We start from the raw sequence: 20,330 nt of genomic DNA on the forward strand, positions 1-20,330 counted from the left end.
CTGGTCAAGAAGGGGGGTAAATCCTGTGGAAGGCAAGTGGTTAAAAATGTTTGAGGACTTGATGCTGCACTTGAGCTTGGTTTGGGGGAATATGAAAATAGACAGAGGTATGGTTGTGCCCTGCAAGTTCTTCTGTATCCAACTTTACTTTGTATTGCAAAAAATGGCCTGGTCAGGAAGGGGGGTAAATCATCTGGAAGGCAAGTGGTTACAAATAAAGATTTCCCATCTACCACTGCACTTCCACTTCAGCTTCCAGATGGCTTCCTTTCTCCCTCTGATACACATATGAAAGTTCTTTCATTGTGTTTGTCAAAGTTGAAATTAGATTTTTTACCTTTTTTAGTGGACATGTTTAATAGCAAAAAGTCACAAATATTGTTTTTTTTTCTCAAAGCTGTCAGTGTTTTGTTTTTGTTATAGCACAAAAAAAAAAAACAAAAAAAAAACGCACAAGCAATCAAATACCACCCAAAGAAAGCTCAATTTGTTGGAAAAAAAGGACATACATTCGGGCGCAGTGTTGCATGACCGCGCAATCGTCAGGTAAAGCAACACAGCACCGAAACGCAAAAAATGGCCTGGTCAGGAGGGGGGTAAATCCTCAGGAGGGCAAGTGGTTAATAGCAAAAAGTCAAAAATAATGTTTTTTTCTCATAATTGACGGTCTTTTTTTTACAGCGTAAAAAATAAAACACAGCACAGGAGATCAAATACCACCAAAAGAAAGCTCTATTCATAGGGAAAAAAGGACATACATTTCATTTGGGTGCAGCGTTGCATGACACCGTAATTGGCAGTTAAAATATTGCAGTGCCGTAATGCAAAAAATTTCCTGGTCAGGAAGGGGGGTAATCCTCTGGAGGGCAAGTGGTTAAAGCATGTATTGTTTGGTATCTATTTACTCTGCATAAAATCTTTTATATTTTACAAAAAAAATGGGTTATGTATTGTTTTTTTTTTTTTTTGCATTAAAATGATAAACCCAGGACCCTGCAATAACTATATCTGGTCTCCCGCAACACACAGAACATGCAAATGCAATTACTGTATTTTAGTAAAACTGTTAAATATCTTTTCTCATCAGCAGTTAGAGCAGTCTTGTGACTTCAGCAGAGCACTGGTTAAAGCTTGTAGGAGGAGTTCTCTTTCTGCTCTAGGAGTATGTGGAACCTCTGACCGGACAGTGCTGATTGCCCCTGTGCTAATCACATGCACCCTCCCAAGAAAAAACAAAAAAACAAACAAACCTCTCTAGCAATACACACCAAACTGAGCTTGTGCCCAAGGGTTCAGTCTGTATCAGGTGGTCATTTCAACAAGAGGAGGGGCAGAAAAGAAAGGATCAAACAGCCTTTTTACACAATGCAGAGGATTAACCCCTTAGGTTCCACAATGAGTATAACAAGCATGCTTTACAGACTGATTTTACTGTTGTGGGTTTAGTTACACTTTAAAATCCAGAAAAGTGTATTTTCCCCAAAAAATTGCATTTGAAAAACTGCTGCCCAAATACTATGTGACATAAAAATATTGTAAAACCCTCCAATTTATTCAATGTGGCTTCTGCTTTGAAAAAATATACACAGCTCAAAAAAATTAAGGAACACTTTGAAAACACATCAGATATCTATGGGGAAAAATATCATGCTGAATACCTGTAGTGATATGGACTGGGTAATGTTTTAGGAACGTCATCATTTGATGGAAATGAAAATTAATAACCTACAGAGGACTGAATTCAAAGACACCCTGAAAATCAAAGTGAAAAAATTATGCAGCAGGGTAGTCCAGTTTGCTGAAATTTCATTGCAAAATGGTACTCGGTAGTTTGTATTGCCCCCATGTGCTTGTATGCATACCTGACAACGTTGGGGCATGCTCCTAATGAGATGACAGATGGTGTCCTGGGGTGTTTCCTCACAGATCTGGACCAGGGCATCACTGAGCTCCTGGACAGTCTGAGGTGCAACCTGGCGGTATCAGATAGACCGATACATAATATCCCAGAGGTGTTCTGTTGGATTTAGGTTAGGCGAGTGTGGGAACCATTCAATGGTATCAAGTCCTTCATCCTCAAGGACTCTGCCTGCATACTCTCACCACGAGGCCGGGCATTGTCGTGCACCAGGAGGAACCTGGGACCCACTGCACCAGCATAAGGTATGTAACGTGTATCGCAATCATCGGTTTCATGAGTAGGCGCCAGAGTATGTGCTTTTACATTTGTGCATGCGTACATATGTGGGGTGGGGTGGCTTGAAAAATTTGGGGGTGTTATATGTTTGGGTGTAACTTCTATTTAACAACAACAAAAAAATTTACTTTTTTTTTTTTTTAAATCACATACAGGACAAAAAGTCCCTATGTGATGATTTTTGGTGACAGGTCCTCTTTTTTGAGACATGCAGGGTCCAAAAGACCCTGAAAGTCTCCTCTGTACTACACTGAATATAATGTGGTACACATCACACCGCATTACATTCTTTCCCAGCCTCAATGACCGGGAATCTGTCGAACAGGGACCAGGAAGTGACGTCACATCACGTCCAGATCAAGAGAAGGAGGGAAGTGGATGTGTCCGCTTTCCTCCTCCCTCCCCTATACCACATCCCGCAGCACCCACCGAATCAGTCATGGGCATGCAGATGGGCAAGCTGAGCCCGAGAAATATAGCGGGGGCGGGGGGAGAGGATTATAAAGTGGGCTGTGTGGAAGCAATCGGCCAGCAGCGCTGTTGCCCGATTGCTTCCACCTGACAGGTGAGCCCTGCTGCTTGCCCGCAGCAGGGCTAAGGGCAAAAAAAAAAAGAAAAAAAGAAAAAAGACCTGCCCGGCACCCGGAATTACATGTCCAGGGCGTCGGGCGAAAGGAATAGGACATCTCTGAGTCTGTTTCTGATTGTTTGGTCAAAGACATTCACACTAGTTGCCTGCTGGAGGTCATCTTGTAGAGCTCTGGCAGTGCTCATCCTGTTCTTACTCGCACAAAGCAGCAGATACCTGTCCTGCTGATGGGTTAAGGACCTTCTACGACCCTGTTCAGCTCTCCTAGAGTAACTGCCTGTCTCCTGGAATCTCCTCCATGCTCTTGAGACTATGCTGGGAGACACAGCAAACCTTCTGGCAATGGCACATTGGTGTGCCATCCTGGAGGAGTTGGACTGCTTGTGCATCCTCTGTAAGGTCCACGTATCGCTTCACGGTACCAGTAGTGACACTGACTCTAGCCAAATGCAAAACTACTGAATAACAGAGTAAACTATAAATTATATATATATATAAAAATACATATATAAAACACACACTATATTGCCAAACGTAGCGGGACACCTGCCTTTACATGCACACGAAATTTAATGGCATCCCAGTCTTAGCCCGTAGGGTTCAATATTGAGTTGGCCCACCCTTTGCAGATTCAACTCTTCTGGGAAGGCTGTCCACAAGGTTTAGGAGTGTGTCTATGGGAATGTTTGATCATTCTTCCAGAATCGTATTTGTTAGGTCAGGCACTGATGTCGGACGAGAAGGCCTGGCTCGCAGTTTCCTCTCTAATTTATCTCAAAAGTGCTCTATCGGGTTGAGGTAAGAGCTCTGTGCAGGCCAGTCAAGTTCCTCCACCCCAAACTCGCTCATCCATGTCTTTATGGACCTTGCTTTGTGCACTGGTGCACAGTCATGCTGGAAGAGGAAGGAGCCATCCCCAAACTGTTCCCACAAAGTTGGGAGCATGAAATTGTCCAAAATGTCTTGGTATGCTGACACCTTAAGTGTTCCCTTCACTGGAACTAAGGGGCCAAGCCCAATCCCTGAAAAACAACCCCACACCATAATCCCCTCTCCACCAAACTTTACACTTGGCACAATGCAGTCAGGGAAGAACCGTTCTCCTGGCAAATGCAAAACCCCGACACATCCATCGGATTGCCAGACAGAGAAGTGTGATTTGTCACTCCAGAGAACACGACTCCACTGCTCTAGAGTCCAGTGGCGGAGTGCTTTACACCACTGTATCCGACAATTTGCATTGCACTTGGTAATGTAAGGCTTGGCTGAAGCTGCTCGGCCATGGACACCCATTCCATGAAGCTCTCTATGCACTGTTGTGCTAATCTGAAGGCCACATGAAGTTTGGAGGTCTTTAGCTATTGACTCTGCAGACAGTTGGCGACTTCTGTGCAATGTGCGCTTCAGCGTGCGCTGATCCCGCTCTGTCATTTTAAATGGCTGACCACTTCGCGGCTGAGTTGCTGTTGTTCCCAGTTGCTTCCACTTTGTTAAAATACCACTAACAGTTGACTAAGGAATATGTAGTAGCAAGGAAATTTCACAGATGGACTTATTGCACAGGTGGCAACCTATGACGGTGCCATGCTTGAATTCACTGAGCTCCTGAGAGCTACAATGCCTGTAGAAGCAGTCTGCAAGCCTAGGTGCTTGATTTTATACACTTGTGACCATTGAGGTGGTTGGAACACCTGAATCCAATGACGTGGAGGGGTGTCCTAATACTTTGGGGGGGGGGGGGGGTGTCTATCATACATACACAGTTAGGTCCATATATATTTGGACACAGGCACAATTTTATTCAAGCTATACTTATATAATGGACATGGACTAAAAGTGCACACTCAAGTTTAATTTGAGGATATGTACATCCAAATTGGAGGAAGGGTTTAGGAATTACAGCTCTTAAGAGTAGCCATCCCCCCTTTTTCAAGGGACCAAAAGTAATTGGGACAGTTGACTCAAAAGCGGTTTCATGGCCAGGTGTGGGCTACTCCATTATTTCTTCATCAATTAAGCTGGTAAAAGGTCTGGAGTTGATTCTAAGTGTGGTATTTGCATTTGGAATCTATTGCTGTAAACCTACATCATACTTTCAAAGGAGAAGTCCATGCAAGTGAAATAGGCCATGGTAAGGCTTTAAAAACTAAACAAATCCATCAGAGAGATAGAGGCAACATTTAGGAGTGGCCAAATGAACAGTTTTGTACATTCTGAGGAGCTGGTGAGCTCAGCAACATAGAAAGACATTGACGTTCACGGAAGACAACAGTGGTGGATGATCACAGGATCCTCTCTATGGTAAAGAAAAACCCATTTACAACATCCAGACAAGTGAAGGACACTCTCCAGGAGGTGGGCGTATCATTGTCAAAGTCTACAATCAAGAGAAGACTTCACGAGAGCAAATACAGAGGGTCCACCCCAAGGTGCAAACCATTCAAAAGCCTGAAGAATAGAAAAGTCAGATTAGACTTTGCCAAAAAACATCTAAAAAAAGCCAGACCAGTTTTGGAAAAGCATTCTTTGGACGAATGAAACTAAGATTAATCTGTACCAGAATGACGGGAAGAAAAAAAGTGTGGAGAAGGCTTGGAACAGCTCATGATCCAAAGCACACAACGTCATCTGTAAAACATGGTGGAGGCAGTGTGATGGCATGGGCATGCATGGCTTCCAGTGGTACTGGGTCATTGGTGTTTATTGATGATGTGGCAGAAGATAGAAGCAGCCGGATAAATTCTGCATTGTTTAGAAATATGCTGCCAGCCCAGATTCAGCCAAATGCAGTAAAGTTGATTGGATGGCGCTTCACAGTACAGATGGACAATGATCCAAAACACACTGCAAAAGCAATCCAGGAGCTTTTGAAGGAAAAGAAGTGGAATATCCTGCAATGGCCAAGTCAATCACCTGATCTCAACCCAATTGAGCATGCATTTCACTTGCTGAAGGCAAAACTAGTCAAGTCCAGTCCAGTGCTATCATATAACTGGTGTGGCGGTGATCAGGGACACTAATTGGTGACAGATTCCAGTATATAAAAAATAAATAAGAATAATTTAATTTAATTCACACTGTGACCATTGCAATACAATGTTACCATAGTAAAATTCTACTACCCTGGCCAAATGATCAGGGTTTTTTTTTTTAACACATTATTATTTCATTAAAATTAGCAATCATTTTTGCTGAATTAAACCGATTCATTAAGTCTTTTGTGATTAGCTGTGATAGGGCAAAGCTCATCACATGGTACATATGGGCTGTGATTGACCATGTGACCAATCACAGCTAACAACACAATTGTATACAAGGATGGTATGAAAGAAAGCCATCCATTGCATACAATTGTCATGTGATCTGCTGTGATTGGTCACAGCGGTAACATGACACTGGCAGCGGGCCGGTGCAGTGATCTGTCATTGGATGTGTCCCATGGACACAGCCGGTGACAGATCGCCTCGTGGCCGCGTAAGTGGCACCTTCTGGCAGGACGTCATATGACTCCCACTCAAAAGGAGGCGTGTCCCACCCAGCCGTCAGTCTGCAGTAGGCTGGGTGGGAAGGTGTTAAGATGCCAGCGCCAGAGAGAGGGGACAGCCGGTGAAACTGGCAGCAGTGAGGTCAGTGCTGGATTTAGGCTTTCTACCTCATCCCTTTAAAACTGAACATATTAATTACACAGGTTCTGGGGCAAGTTTACTGCAGATAGGGCACTGAGTTTAATTACCACCTTAATCAGCCACAGAACCTGTGTAATTAATATGTTCAGGTTTAACCACTTGCTGTCCGGCTGCTGTATATAAACGGCCGGACGGTGGCAGTCCAGGGGCGTGTTGCCGTTCATAAACAGTGCCCACATTTTCAAGCTGTGCGCGCTTCCTGGGAGCACACAGCACCGCGATCCGGTGCCCGCTGTGCTTTCCAGACACAGTGGACACCGATCGTCGTACGGGACCTCTGTGCCAGGTCCCGATCATGTGATCACTGATTAGCCAATGCACTTTGACACACTCTCACATGCAGAGTAGTAAGCAAGATGTCACTTCTGACATCATTGCTTACTACGTGTGAAATCTGTGTATGATCACAGAGGTCACATGGTACAAGGCTATTCACAACAGCCTTGTACCATGTGACAAGCTGTGACCAATCACAGCATTTCTCAATGGCTGCAAGAATGCAGCCAGAGAGAAGGAAAAATGATTGCTTTTACATCCTTTATGGGTGTAAAAGCAATCAGTGGTAAAAAAAAAAAAATCATCACCCCCCACAAGTAGTACAGTGTCACCATGGTGACACTGTACTGCTAGGGTGACTCTATGTTAAAAATAATAATATAAAAAAAAAAAAAATTGTAAAAAATGTTTAATTTAATTTTTTGGTTATAAACTAATTTGGATTATTTTTTTTTTACTACAAAGATAACTGAATACATTTTGGCCAAGATGTAAGATGAAATATTATTTATTTGCAAAATTTTATAAGAAAAACTTTTTTCAAAATGTTTGGACTTTTTCATTTATATAGCAAAAAAATAAATATCCCAGTGGTGAATAAATACCACCAAAATAAAGCTTCATCTGTCTAAAAAAAATGCTAAAAAATTCATATGGGTACAGTGTTGCATGACTGCGCAATTGTCATTCAAAGTGCGATCCCTGAAAAACCTCTCTCTTTAAAGAAGCCCATCATGCTTCTTACTAGTAAACTTCCTTTTATTTTCAGCTCATCCTCCCCTACAACTATTACCTTTTGTATCACTCAACCCTTCCTCTTAGATTGTAAGCTCTACCAAGCAGGGCCCTCTGTTTCCTCTCGTACCAAATTGTATTGTAACTGTTATGTCTACCTTCATTTTGTAAAGAGCTGTACAAACTGTTGGCGCTATATAAATCCTGTATAATAATAGCTGCTGACTTATTTTTTTTACATTTTGACAGGAACTCCACTTTAAGGCTGCAATCACAAACAAGATACAAGCAAAATCAGGCCATGTTTGTGTATGCGTTTTTCACCAAGCACACTGTGCAGTCCTTGGATTTGAATGGACTTGCCCTAAAAGTCAAAGTAGTTTTTCAAGCATTGAGCTTCACGCGTATTTTGAGGCACTTGCTGAGTGTTTTTCTGTGTGTGTCTGCTTACAACATATGGAGTGTCATTAACCTCTTCCCTACCGTGCTATAGCCAAAAGACGGCTACAGTGCGGTTGTCTAGTTCTGGGATGACGTCATTCCAGAACACGCCCCCGGTGATCGCTGTGTCTGTAGGACACAGCTGATCACGTGATAGGTAAACAGCCAAACACAGCGGTCTTTTACCATGTGATCAGCTGTGTCCAATGACACAGCAGATCACCAGGTAAATACAGCTGCCGGTTATTGGCTGCACTTTCCTCACGTTGTCAGAGCATGAGGAAAGTACTGCTGATAACCGGCAAATGTTAGAGAAGTGATCGGCACTGATCATCAGTGCCCTAATGACAAGTGCTACCTATCTGTGCCACCTCATCAACGCACATCAGTGAAGGAGAAAAATTAGCTGTTTGCAAAATGTTATAATGGAAACAAAGAAAACCTTTTTTTTTGCTCTTTTCTTGTTTATAGCGCAAAAAATATGAAACACCCAGTGGCAATTAAATTCCACCAAAAGAAAGCTCTATTTGTGTGAAAAAAATGATAAAAATTTCATATGGGTACAGTGTTGCATGACCGCGCAATTGTCACTCAAAGTGCAACAGTGCTGAAAGCTGAAAATTGGCCTGGGCAGGAAGGGGGTATAAGTGCCCGGTAGGCAAGTGATTAACAAGGACGGATGCTACAAGCACAACATACATTTTTTTCACGCATTCACGTCTGAATGGAGCCTCACGCTGGACTGAACAGGCAGTACTGTTGTTCTAACAATTTCCAACTGTAATGATAATGTAACAATAGGTGGAGGAGAATAGGGCCCCTTGGTGGGTATGGCCTGTCCATGACAGGTAGGCCTCGCACGGAGGCAGTTACTATGAAGGCTGCAGAGTCAGTGAAGGAATCAGGAAGGTGGAATTAATGGAATGAGGACAGTAATCCACCCGAGGGATGGAAGGCTACCTCAATGTATTATATGTGAGCGATAAACGAGCGCTGGACTAGATCTAATAAGTGAAATCCAATCTCACTCCCCCAGCCCGGTCCTTACCTCAGCCTCCCGCTTCGCTCAGCCCGGAAACACAACGCAATGATTCAAACTAAGCCGCCAGCATTGCTCCCCCAATGGGGTGCAGCCAGCGAGATCACATGTCCACATCCGCCGTCCTACTCCGCTAGCCAACAGGAACTGCCTCGTCTCACAAGGCGGCCATATTGCGGATGGCAAAACCGTGAAGCGTTAATAACTGTCTACACAGCATAGATTCGCCGTTAGTCTCTATTCTGCCAATACTGTGCGGCCACAGAAGTCACTTGACCACCTCCGCTAAACTCCCTAGCGAGCCAATAAAAAACCCCTCAGCTTTCGAGGCGGTCATATTGTGGATGGCAAATGTGAGTTATAGTATCTGTGTATGTACCGCACTATCCCCCCTCCCTTTTGTAACCCGACTGACCAAAAGCCAATAACGTCGTATTCTTCCTAGCACTGTTTAATAAAGTATGCGGGCTCGAAACGATACGGCATAATCTATTAGGTATGTTACAATTTTAATACAGAAGCGAGATATTACTGAATTGCAATTATTAGAGCTTTTTGTGAGTCTTTCCAATCTATAAAAATAGCTGACAAGACGCAATGATTACAGAAGCAAACTAGCCGAAACATCAGCACACGCGCAGTGGCGAAAAGTCAGCGCGTGCGCAGTGGCTGCACTTTTCCACGGCGTTCGGTTGCCTAGGAGATGAGCTTGTACATAGCGACAGAGAGAGCGTACGCTGTACACTGCGGACACGGAGAGCGGTCATCATGATTCCCCCGGCAGATTCCCTGCTCAAGTACGACAACCCGGCACTCATCAGTAAGAACACCGAGAGGAAGTCCCCCAAAGTAAGTGGCTCTACCAGCTCACCAACAACATGTCCTTGTTTTATTACAGAGCCATGCTAAGACATTCAAATTAAAGGGGCACAATCACTTACTGCCAAGGTTCGTTCACACCAGCAGTTATTAATAACCCACACAGTACTTTGTGTGTGGTTGTCTTTATTAAGAGCAACATGGATGTCTTTTGTTTCTAAAAATGCTAGTTGCCTGGCTGTTGGGGCCATATTAGATGGGTGATTCTGCTGCTAATGGAGTCACTCCCTTGTTGGCTCACCAAACTGCGGGCCTCATCCATCTTGCTACAAGATTTGATATGGCCTGAATCCATGGTCTGTGCCGTATTCTCAGACTCAGCGCACGGACTGAGGATTCCAATCAGATGGTCTCTGCTTCTGATGGGGACCCTGATGTAATGGGGGGGGAGATGGGGATTCTTCTGGTGTGGGGTGTGGAGGGGACACTGATGTGCAATGTAACCCTTATGTGAAGGAGGGGGCTCTGATGTACAATAAAACTTTGATTTGAAGCTGGGGGCTCTGATGTACAATAAAATGATGTGAAGGAAGGAGAATCTGGTGTGAAATATAACTCTGATATGAAGGAGAGAACTCTGATGTGAAATATAACTGATATGAAAGAAAGGGTTCTGATGTGAAATGTAACTCTGATGTAAAGGGAGAGGACCCTGATGTGAAATGTAACTCTGATTTGAAGGAGGGGACTCTGGTGTAACATAAAACTCTGATGTGAAGGAGGGTACTCTGATGAGAAATGTAAACCTGACGTGAAGGAGGAGACTCTGATGTAAAATAAAACTCTAATGTGAAGGAGGGGGCTCTGGTGTACAATAAAACTCTGATATGAAGGAGGGGACTCTGATGTACAATAAAACTCTGATATGACGGAGGGGACTCTGATGTACAATAAAACTCTGATATGAAGGAGGGGACTCTGATGTACAATAATACACTGCTGTGAAAGAGTGGACTCTAAAGCAAAATGTAACTCTGATGCGAAGGCAGGGGGTCTCTGATGGGAAATGTAACTCTGATGTGAAGGAGGGGACTCTGATTTAAAATAAAACTCTAATGTGAAGGAGGGAGCTCTTATGTACAATAAAACTGATTTGAAGGAAGGAACTCTGGTGTGAAATAGGACTCTGATGTGAAGGAAGGGGGCTCTGATGGGAATTGTAACGGATGTGAAGGGAGGGGGCTCTGATGGGAAACTTAGTTGTAACTCTGATGTGAAAGGATGGGGCTCTGATGGGAAATGTAACTGATGTGAAGGGAGGGGGCTCTGATGGGAAATGTAACTGATGTGAAGGGAGGGGGCTCTGATGGGAAATGTAACTGTACTCTGATGTGAAGGGATGGTGCTCTAATGGGAAATGTAACTGTAACTCTGATTTCAAGGGGGGCATCTGCTTTAATGGGGGGGGTCTTCTGATTTAAAGGTATTTCTTGGCATTGATTCCTTCATGTGTAAAATATACAATGTGTCCCTCATATTCAGGGCCGATTCTTCCACTCGGCAAAATAGGCAGCCGCCTAGGGTGCATTGCCACCTAGGGGTGTCTGGGCGCAGCACAGGCCAGCACTCTCTGTGTTGCCTATCTATGGACCTCTTGGATGACTTCTTCATTTCTCTGCAGAGTCCCCCACAGGGAATGATGAGGGAATAAAGGTATCTTTACTCTGCACAATTGTCTCACAGTCTGTCCACACACATGACCATTTAGTACAAAATCCTCGATGGACCCCACCTGTTTGAATAACTTAAGACCCTTCTCCCTGCTCCCATTTGCCTCCAAGCTTCTCGAGCACCTTGTTCACAACCATATGACTTGCTACCTCACCGTCAACAACCTTCTCGATCCTCTACAGCAGGGGTCTCCAAACTATGGCCCTTCAGCTCTTGAAGTACTACAAGTCCCATCATGCCTCTGCGAGTCTTGCCTGTGGCTTTCAGAGTCTTGCAAGGCCTCATGGGACTTGCAGTTCCTCAACACCTGGAGGGCCATAGTTTGGAAACCCCTGCTCTACAGTCTGGCTTCCGCCCACAACATTCCACTGAAACTGCCCTACTAAACCTCACGAACGACCTAATAACTGCTAAAACCAATGACCATTACTCTATACTCATACTCCTTGACCTTTCCGCTGCCTTTGACACAGTCGACCACCCGCTCCTCTCAGTAAACTCCATTCCCTTGGCCTCCGTGACTCTGCTCTCTCCTGGTTCTCCTCTTACCTTTCTCAGTGCACTTTCACGGTTACATACAACACCCTCTCCACTCCTTTTTCCGTTGGGGCACCCCAAGGCTTTGTACTTGGGTCCCTCCTTTTCTCTCTCTACACCACCTCCCTGGGCCAATTGATAACCTCCCGTGGCTTCCAATACCACCTCTATCAAATAATATAAAAACAAGAATATATATGCGCTGACTGCCAAAGGTAAAGCAGCTGACACAATTAGGAAGTATAAAGCCCAATGTAAATGAATATATATAAAGTGCAACGCTAAATAAACAAAGTGCAGTAATAATAAAAGAAATGCTTATAAATAAATGTCCATGTAAATTAAATAAATGAACAAATCCACAAAAATAATGTTCAATAAGTGTCCATCCACCGCCCTAAAGGAGTGTGCTTGATTGTAGACAGTATCCTTCAATAGTGAATAATGACCACCATCCCCTAGTGAATTGCAAACTCACCAGAGTTAGCTGCTGCTGCCACAGCAGCACAAACACCAATATAGCCAGGCAGGGACGTGCATATCTCGTTATAACAATCAATTAGTGAACCGCATCATCCACGTCCAGATTCTGGTGAAATAAAGCTCTCCAAGAGCATAAGATACTTCCAATAGTGTAGTATTTTAATGATAAAAGAGTGTGTATACACAATATTGCAAACAAACAAGAGCCAGCTTACATGTATGGCCACTGCTGACCCAGAATCGCACAGCAGCGTGACGTCAGCACTGTAATTCCTCCCCAACACGTTTCGTCCAATAGGACGAAATTCCAATTCACCAGAATCTGGACATGGAGGATGTGTTTCACTAATTGATTGATACACACTTCCCTGCCGGGCTATATTGGCGTTTGTGTTGCTGTAGTGGCAAAACTGGTGAGTTTGCAATTCACTGGGTAATGGTGGTGGTTATTCACTATTGAATGATACTGTCTACAATCAAGCACACTCCTTTATTTCCTCCTCCCTGATCCCCCACTCATGACTTTACCATTGAGATCAACAGCACAAGCATTGGTCCTTCCCCTCATGCCAGGGTGCTAGGTGTAATCCTAGACTTTGACCTTTCCTTCGTGCCCCACATCCGATCACTGGCTAAATTCTGCCACCTCAACCTCCACAACATTTCCAAAATCCGCCCCTTTCTGACCAATGATACCACAAAACAACTTATTCACGCCTTGGTTATATCCAGCCTCGATTACTGCAACTCCCTCCTCACTAGTCTACCGTTACACAGGCTTTCCCTCCTTCAGTCTATTGTGAATGCTGCTGCTAGACTCATACACCTTACCAACCGATCAGCGACTGCTGCCCCTCTCTGCCAATCCCTTCACTGGCTTCCACTAACCCAACGTATAAAATTCCAAACACCACGACATACAAAGCCATCCACAACACTGCTCCTAGCTACATCACCAACCTTATCTGCAGATATCGTCCAAATCGCCCGCTCCTCTCCTCCCAAGATATCTTGCTCTCCAGCTCCCTCATCACCTCCTCCCACGCTCACCTCCAGGACTTCTCCAGATATTGCAATTTATGAAAATAATAAAAAATAAACAAATCATGCAAAGTGATAATGATGACAAGTGCCAACAACACTCATACAACCGTGTATATAAATTCAATAAATAATAAAAGTGCCAAGAAAAAAGTCCAAATGGGACCAATGAATCAATAGTGCCCAAAAAGATCATAATTGGATCTAAAGGTGATGTAATCTCCTGATCGTGTATGAGCTCAGGCTTGTTTGGACACAACTCATTGACGTGAGCTATCCTGCCAGGAAGCTGTCAAAGTGGACAACTCAACCCTACTGCTAATGGAATAATTGGCCACTAATTGCATACCTGCCTGGAGAGGAGATCTACTGTCATTGAGCCTATACTTGAGGGGAGACCATTGTGGGGAGAGTGACCAGATTTTGGAGGAGTTCCATACATGGAGGATCCATTGTAGAGATCCTAAAGGTGTTTTGGCCCTGTGCTGGTTGAGACAAGGAGGTGAGCGGGCATTGCAGCCATTTTTGGATACCTTCCTGGCACCTGATATTACCTATTATTCACTGGCACAAGGGTTTTTTGTGTTTAGTATACGAATTTTAGTGGTATGCATTTTTTCTGTGTTTTGATGCACGTTATGTTTATTTGTATGTGATCATTTGTCATGTATAATCACGCATGCACCGATTAGGTGTGTTTTGTTAGTTTCGTGTGTCACATTGTTTGCTTTTTTATGTGGGTTTGGGAATTTATGCCACCAGTGTATTTTCTTGGGTTTTTTTTTAGCACTTTTTATGTGCAGTCTTATTTTGGACTCCTTGTCATACAGTTTATTTTTTACATCACCTTTTAGATCCAATTAGGATCTTTTTGGGCACTATTGATTCATTGGTCCCATTTGGACTTTTTTCTTGGCATTTTTATTATTTATTGAATTTATACACACGGTTGTGTGAGTGTTGTTGGCACTTGTCATCATTATCACTTTGAATGATTTGTTTATTTTTTTTATTATTTTCATATATTGCAATATCTTTTTGTATTCATGTTTGTGGGTTTCACATTGTATTAACGCCACATCATTGTTTGTATTATTCACATATAGATTATCAGGTATATGATTGGATGTTGGCAGCTGTACCTCATATATTAATATTATAGGGACTTAGTTTGGAGCGCAGGAGGTTCTTCACTCTTTTTAGGACTTCTACAGAGCCTCTCCCATCCTCTGGAACTCCCTACCCCAGTATGTCCAGTCAGCTCCCACCCTGTCTGCCTTTAGGTGGTCTTTGAAAACTCACTTATTCAGGGAAGCCTACCCCACATCCACCTAAGAACTGTACTTGAATCGCCTCCACCAGACCATCACCTGCAGCTATCATCTTATGTATCACCTCCCCCTTAGATTGTAAGCTCCATAAGCAGGGTCCTCCTATTCCTTCTGTACTGAAATGTATTGTAATTGTACTGTCTCCCTTATATTGTAAAGCACTGCACAAACTGTTGGCGCTATATAATTCCTGTACTATAATAATAATATAAATGTACACTCACTGGCCACTTCATTAGTTACATTTTACAAGTACCCGGTTAGGCCCCCTTTTGCTTTCAGAACTGCCTTAATTCTTCGTGGCATAGATTCAACAAGGTGTTGGAAACTTTCCTGAGATTTTGGTCCATATTGACATGAGTTACTGTTGCCTTTCTATCATCTTGAACCAGTCTGCCCATTCTCCTCTTTCCTCTGACATCAACAAGGCATTTCCATCCACACAACTGCCGCTCACTGGATATTTTCTCTTTTTCAAATCGTTCTCTGTAAACCATAGAGATGGTTGTGCGTGAAAATCCCAGTAGATCAGCAGTTTTTGAAATACTTAGACCAGCCCATTTGGCACCAAGAACCATGCCACGTTCAAAGTCACTTAAATCCCCTTTCTTCCCTATTCTGATGCTCGGTTTGAACTTCAGCAAGTTGTCTTTACCACATCTAAATGCCTACAGTTAGGTCCATATATATTTGGACACAGGCACAATTTCAGTTTTTTTCAGGTATTGACCAAAACATAAGCTATAGATATATAATGGATATGGGCTGAAAGTGCACATTCTCTAGGGAGGCATATCCATGGAGGGACGCACAGACCTCTACAGGCTAGACAATGGCACCCTGACTGCCATTAGATATCGGGATAAAATCCTTGGACCCATTGTCAGACCCTACGCTGGTGCATTGGGTCTTGGATTCCGCCTGGTGCACAACATTGCCTGGCCTCATGTGGCAAAAATCTGCAGGCAGTTCCTGGAGGAAGGAATTGATACCACTGAATGGCCCCTACGCTCGCCTGACCTAAATCCAATAGAACACCTCTGGGATATCATGTTTCGGTCCATCCGACTCTGCCTGGTTGCAGAGGGAGAGGAAGAAAAGACAGAGGAAGATGCCCGCTGTCTGGGGCCAGTGTCTGCTGCCGCTCCTTCCAGTGTTCCTCTCAGACTCAGTCCCTTGCTGCAAGCCAGCTGGTGGCTGCTGATCACTGTGGAGTTTTATAACTCTGTCTCTTTTTTTCTTTTTGTTTCTCTGACTGTTAATACAGTTAATTTATATTTGGTTAATGTATATTTTGTTTTTAATATTCGCGCCGGTGGCATCTTATGGCACTTATTTTTACAAATTAAAAGAAATTTAGGAGTTTCTTGTTTTTTTTATTTAATATTTTCTACTGTTTTTCATTTTTGTTTTTTTTGGGGGGGGGAGCAAGTGGCTGATCTTGCCTAGGGCGCAAAATAGTCTAGCACCAGCCTTGCTCCTCCTGAAAAGTTTGGAGACCCTGGGCCCAGAACACTGCAAAATCTCACAAGTTATCGAGGGAAAACATGTCACGATGCGCCCCCTGGGGTATTGACCTCATAGGAAAGGGTGTTCTATGTTTGATGCTGCTGCTGACGAGATGTCACTAGTGACAGGTATGCTCGTCTGACATGGGGATTAGGCTGACCATCTGATTTCAGTATTTTCTACAGCTCATTTTCTCTCTTTCAGCCTCCAAGTGCTGAACAAGACAAAGTCAGTAGATTTTCCATCCATGCTAAACGGCATTAATGGAAGAATCTCGGCTGCCGGCTATTGTATTTAGCATCTGGCAGACCCATGGCTGCCTAAATTCAGTTGTGCTGACACACAGGGATTAATTTACTAAAACTTAAGAGTGCAAATTCTGGTGCAGCTGTGCATGGTAGCCAATCAACTTCTAACTTCAGCTTGTTCAATAAGAGCCCATTCACAATTGAGCAACTTGTCATATGACTTTGGGGTTCAAAGTCACATAACAAGTCACGCCCCATGTTTCCCAGTGAGTACCATTCATATCTGTGCGACTTCAAGTCGCAGCTACTTGAAAGTAGTTCCTGCACTACTTTGGTCTGACTTTCATGTGACTTGAAGGCCATAGACTTTAATGTAAACCCTCCAAAGTCACATGAAAGTCGCACCTGAATGTTATACAGGCAACTTTGTACAGCACAAACAATCATCCTTGGTCCAAGCCAAAGTTTTACCAAAGATGCATCGTCACACTGTAAATTTGCAATGAAAATCACACGCACAAGTGTGAATGGAGCCTAAAGCTTTGAAGCTGATTGGTTTCTATGTACAGCTGCACCAGATTTTGCACTCTCCAGTTTTAGTAAATCAACTCCACAGTGACTGTTCTGATGCAGTCACTTCTCGGCCAGTAATTTTCCACTCAGTGCAGCTGACTTTTAAAGAGGAACTTCATCCCCGTGTGTTGTTTTGAATCCCCTCTTACCTTTAAAGCTGGGTTGCCTGCAAAAAAATATACCCCAGTTCCTGTCAAAACCATCATTGGTCTGCTATGGTCCACCACTCTGTGCCGCACACCAATTCCTGTGCTGTCACCTTCATTTCTGATGTCATCGGGAGCTGTCCGTTTCCTCCTGGTTCTGGCAACCAGTCTTCTGATGATGCATTGCTAGGTTCACCACTCTCTTCCAGCTGTAGGTCCACTCTGCTCTGTACATTTTGTTGAACCAGAGCCTCTCCCATCCTCTGGAACTCTCTACCCCAAGTCTGTCTTGCTACCTCTTAATCTGTCTTCTTTTAGGTGATCCCTGAAAACTCCTCTTTAGGGAAGCCTATCCCATCTTCATTTAAAGTGTTACTAAACCCACAACAGTAAAATCAGTCTGTATATGTAGTAAAGCATGCTTGTTATACTCACTGTGGAACTTAAGGGATTAATCCACTGCATTGTGTAAAAAGGTTGTTTGATCCTGTCTTCTCTGATCCTCCCCTTCTACTGTCCCCAATCCATCTGCTGTTTACTTTTGGGAGGGTACATGTGATCAGCACAGGGCCAATCAGCACAGGGGGCCAGGGGTCATGTAATCCCATAAGACAGTCAGAGCAGACTGAAAAATCCTCCTACTAGATTTAACCAGTGCTCACCTGGACACTGACAGATGTCACAAGCTTGCTGTATACTGATGATGAGAAAAGGTATTTAGCAGTTTATATTTACTAAAATGATTGCATTTAAGTGTTGTGTGTACTGTGGGAGACCACAGTGAATGCAATATCATGGGTTTAGTAACACTTTAATAAACTGTACTTTTATTTTCTCCATCTGCTCATCCCCCACAGTTATTACCTTTTTGTATCACTCGTCCCTCCCTATTAAATTGTAAGCTTTTACAAGCATGGCCCTCTTCCTTTATATTGTAAAGCTCTGCACAAACTGTCGGTGCTATATAGATCTTTAATAATAATAATAATATTATTAATGGTAAGTAAAAAATAATGACTGGAGATCTTTCCCAGAGAGACTCCGATAAAAAAACACTCTATATCAGTGGTTGTTAACTTATGAGCTAAAGGGGGTCTCAAATGCAGCCCCAACATCACCAAAGAGCTGCACATAATATTCAATATATGTAATGCTTGAGAGAAGCAGAAACTGTAGACCCTTAAAGGAAATGAGGGTCAGAGATTGAGGAAATGCTAGATTTTTGGCTGGGGATATGCTGCAGAAGACAATACGAAAATGAATCATGTTACATGAGGCTAGTAGAGATCAATGCTATTATCCTAATCATTGTTCCCACTACAGACAGCTGGGGTCAGAGGGCCAGACATCATATACCAGAGGGCCACATGCAGCCCGTGAGCCACAGGTTGGACACCAGGGCTCTATAGTAAAACTGACCACACCTCTTTATTGAATTAGCCACACCCACTATGCCACTGTGTGCTGTTTTAAAGTGTTACTAAACCCAGGGCCCTGCATTTACTATATCTGGTCTCCCACAGTACACAGAACATGGAAATGCAATCATTTTAATAAATATAAACTGATAAATAGCTTTTTTTTTCATCACAAGCAGTCTTATGACTTCCATCTGTGTCCAGCCGAGCACTGGTTAAAGCTTGTAGGAGGAGTTTTCATTCTCCTGTAGGAGGATGCAGAACCCCTGGCTTTCTGTCTGGACAGCACTGATTGACCCAGTGCTGATCACATGCACTCTCCCAAGAAAGAAAAAACTCTCTAACAATACACACCAAACTGAGCATGTGCAGCTTGCCCCTGAGCCTCTGTTCTATCAGGAGATACTTAGGGGACAATGAAAGAAGGGGAGGATCAGAGAAGAGAGGATCAAACATCCTTTTTACACAATGCAGATGATTAACCCCTTAGGTTCCACAGTGAGTATAACAAGCATGCTTTACTGCATATACAGACTGATTTTACTGTTGTGGGTTTAATAACACTTTCAATCACCCTGGTAAACTTTTCCCTGGGTTGGCAGCTTTAAAGTAGCTGTGTTAATGTTCAGATTGATATCTGTGGAGTCCCGTAGATCCTGTTCTCAAGCTGTACATGGGACCTCAAACTCTGCCCAAGTTGATCCCTAGCCCACTGTCTAAGTTCTATTTCCCACCTCTAGTCATTCAACTTTCAAATGCAAGAAGTTTAGTGGGGAGCAAAGGCTCTGGGATTTGATAGTCAAGTGTGTGAAGGCAGGGGTGAGTGTTGGGAGGTGATAGTGCTTAAAGCAGAAATAAACGGTTAAACCAAAAAAAAGTTACAGTACATTCCTGTCTTGCTGGAAATGGAAGTATCACATTTACTGGTGCTCTCCACCAAATTGTCAAATCATGAAAAGGCTGGTGTCATAACCGATCACATGTGCAGCACCATGGCATTTGCAGATCTATCAGAGATCAAGATGGTAGCTTCCTTGGATGAAAAGGATAGGAGGGTTTACTTCCACTTTAAAGTGGGGTTCTTAAAGCAGAGGCCCAGTCAAAATTAAACAAAAAAAAAAGCCAACAGCTACAAAAACTGTAGCTGATGACTTTTAAAAAACAGACATGATCCAGCTATGTGGTCACCAGCCGTCTTGTGTCCCCAGCGCTGGCATCTTCAGTGTGGGCACCCGACAGCTTGCTGTTTTCTGAATGGTCCCATAGTCTTCTGGGATCTGTCACATGTCCCAGAAGACTACAGGGAAGGAGGGGGGAGGACAACTTCTACTTCCGATTGCCTAGGCAACCGCAGCGGAAGTGGGAGCGATACCTGTCAAATTCACATAACCCCCCCCCCCCTCTCCCCAAAGGTACCTATCCTTAACAGGGAGCTGGGGATGAAGCCTTAAAGAGGAACTTCCCCTTTTGGGTGGAGCTCCACTTTAACGACACAGGGCTCAATGCGAGGACTAATATAATGTACTTGCTG

The 20,330-nt window shown here is 43.5% G+C and overlaps 2 protein-coding genes across 5 annotated transcripts in view; one reads left to right on the top strand and one right to left on the bottom strand.

The window, feature by feature from the left end:
* Positions 1-9,113, bottom strand: part of CDCA8 (cell division cycle associated 8) — a 35,434-nt gene extending 26,321 nt beyond the window's left edge. Inside the window, exon 1 of the mRNA XM_089688796.1 lies at positions 8,973-9,113. The gene's annotated coding sequence lies outside the window, so the exon portion shown is untranslated. The remainder of the gene's footprint in view (positions 1-8,972) is intronic.
* Positions 9,114-9,126: 13 nt separating this feature from the next.
* The window catches only part of DNALI1 (dynein axonemal light intermediate chain 1), a 55,290-nt gene continuing 44,086 nt past the window's right edge, over positions 9,127-20,330 (top strand). For 2 of the 4 annotated variants that reach the window (XM_089688797.1, XM_089688800.1), the window contains exons 1-2: positions 9,325-9,459; positions 9,548-9,812. In XM_089688797.1, coding sequence (XP_089544923.1) covers positions 9,732-9,812 — 81 coding nt within the window. In that variant the 5' untranslated portion in view covers positions 9,325-9,459; positions 9,548-9,731. The other 2 variants (XM_089688798.1, XM_089688799.1) reach the window with 2 other exon arrangements.

The sequence above is a fragment of the Staurois parvus genome, unplaced genomic scaffold, assembly GCF_062004578.1.
Source record: "Staurois parvus isolate SC_StPar_1 unplaced genomic scaffold, SC_StPar_1.0 ptg000454l, whole genome shotgun sequence".
NCBI lineage: Eukaryota > Metazoa > Chordata > Amphibia > Anura > Ranidae > Staurois > Staurois parvus.